This window comes from Coffea arabica, chromosome 8e, assembly GCF_036785885.1.
Source record: "Coffea arabica cultivar ET-39 chromosome 8e, Coffea Arabica ET-39 HiFi, whole genome shotgun sequence".
Taxonomy (NCBI): domain Eukaryota; kingdom Viridiplantae; phylum Streptophyta; class Magnoliopsida; order Gentianales; family Rubiaceae; genus Coffea; species Coffea arabica.
The window spans coordinates 3,071,611-3,073,754 of record NC_092324.1 but is presented as its reverse complement, the minus strand read 5'-3'; the positions used below and the strand labels follow the sequence as shown (position 1 = coordinate 3,073,754).

The 2,144-nt window shown below is 38.9% G+C and overlaps 1 protein-coding gene across 1 annotated transcript; it reads right to left on the bottom strand.

Annotated features, from left to right (window-relative positions):
* Window positions 1-339: 339 nt before the first annotated feature.
* LOC113703381 (E3 ubiquitin-protein ligase Os04g0590900-like) lies at window positions 340-1,752 on the bottom strand. The gene has a single exon (XM_027224723.2). The coding sequence runs from the start codon at window positions 1,505-1,507 to the stop codon at window positions 422-424; it is 1,086 nt and encodes a 361-aa protein (XP_027080524.1). The 5' UTR covers window positions 1,508-1,752; the 3' UTR covers window positions 340-421.
* Between the last annotated feature and the right edge of the window lie 392 nt (window positions 1,753-2,144).

Here is a 2,144-nt window from a genome sequence, read left to right as displayed (position 1 = left end):
AGTCCAAATTTCAGTTGCAAATGCAGATTGCCTACCATTAATTTATGGCACTTGTGATGAAGAACATAAATAAAGGGTAAGGTGTTGCATGTGCCAATAAGAACGAAAAACAAAACACTGAACGAGAGCTGGTTTCTTCATCTGGATGAATAAATGCCAAGAATGGCCAAGTAATAGATTGAAACTAAGAGTGGAATTGTAAAGAAGAAAGGAGAAACATGCAAGTGCTGTCCATGCAAGCTTCTTCACTTTAGTTGCTTTTTGGACCTCAAAAATTCAAGGCAAAAACATTATTCTCTGGTGCAGGAAACAAAAATTTAAGGACAAGCAAAACAAGAATAATAAAATAGGAGCTTTGATTGCTCAATGACATTTCTTCTTTTCGTTTTGATAATGTATTTTCCAAAATTTCACAGGGGAATTAGTTCATGCCTTCCCTTCCAGCGTTTGTGAAAAGAAATCTAGCACTCGAAAATGGTTTCTTCAGAATAGCAGGGCTTGAGACACAATGCAACACTATATTCCTATTGCTAGACCTGATCATATCTACATGTGGTTGTTTTGATGTCCCAACATCATCTCTAAGCGTGATCTTTTCCATTGATTGACCTTCTTCGTCCTGATCAATCTGCAAAACATCAGCTAACGATAATCGCCTCTGACTTGTGCAATCCATAGACACTGATCTTGTTATTTTTTCGCATTCTTCAATTGTAACGCCACTTAGTCTGCTGTGATCTCCTGAAGTGGCCAAATTGGTAGCGTGTCTGGTGGAAATTCTCGTGATGTCATTCTGTGATTCTGCTTCTCTGATTCCCATCTCCAAGTCTTCTTCAGAAGCATTCTCAATCTCGTGATCGCTATGCAATGTGGACTCATTGCCTGGTGGAGATTCCATCACAGGAGGCAATTGAGGAGGAGAAGAAGCATTGGCAAAAGCAATGTTTGCACGGCATAATGGACAATTCGAGTGAGATTTGAACCAAGTATCAATGCACATTACATGAAAAGCATGGCTGCAGTTTGGTAAAAGCCTCAAGCTTTCATCATCTTGAAATTCACTTAGACAAACCGAGCAATCCGTCCCTTCAATTAGGCCATCTCCTTTCTTGTACTTGAGCAGTGTAATAGACTTGATCAGAGCCTCATCTAAGCCATTGCCAGAAGAAACAATCCAGGGCTCATGGTTTGAAGGATGTTGATTCTCCACTGATTCTACAATTGGGAAGTGAGTTTCTCTCCTTCTGGAGGAATCTCTCTTCTTACAATACCTGGAAACTATTGCATAGTAACTCACAAGAAGCAAAGCACTTCCCAAAATGCCTATAATGGCAATAACAAAAGGTGGAAAGCAAATTCCAGCACTTGCATGAGGGAATTCAAAGGGAGGTGGAGGAGGGAATTCCTTATAGCACCATTGTTGGCAGTAAACACTACAAAAACCCTGAGAACAATCTTTGGTGTTTGTGTAAGCAACCCAAGGTTCTGGGCTGGCCATAGAACCCATCTTGAACAGAAGACAGAAAGAAAGATCAGAGAATAGTAACTAATGCCTGGTTTATCACAGCACAAAAACATAAGCAAAGTACGAAAGTAAATGTTTGCTTATCTATGCAGTGATAAGAACTGTTTTTGGAGGGAGGGAGGGAGCACATTTAATTATATAACATGATTTGAGATGAAAATTGAGGAAAGTTTGAGAGGATTGAAGAGCAAGTATCAAGTATGAAGAATAAGAGAGAGTGCTCTGATGGGACATTTGTTGAAAATATGAGCTGAAGGCTGAAGGTGGAAAAGCAGAAAAAAGCAGCTTGGATAGAAAGCCGAGGAAGACTGTTCTTTGATTGGTTATAGTCCATTTTCTTTTCCTCTTTCTTTTCTTTTCTTTTCTTTATTAATTCCTTTGTTTAACTTTTTTTCAGATAATGGTTTGTTGACAAAGAGCTAGGGTGGTCATGTTGGTTGGGAATTCATCAAAGTAATCAATGCTTTTATATCATTGTTCAAGAGGCCACTAGCCAAAGTGAAGTAGCTGAATGAATATCACATTGCATGTGTATTCAGAGCGAGACAGTTGCCCTTTTTCCATAAAGATAAAGATGTGAAATTGACACAATTTACCATATCTTCACCGACAAATAGAA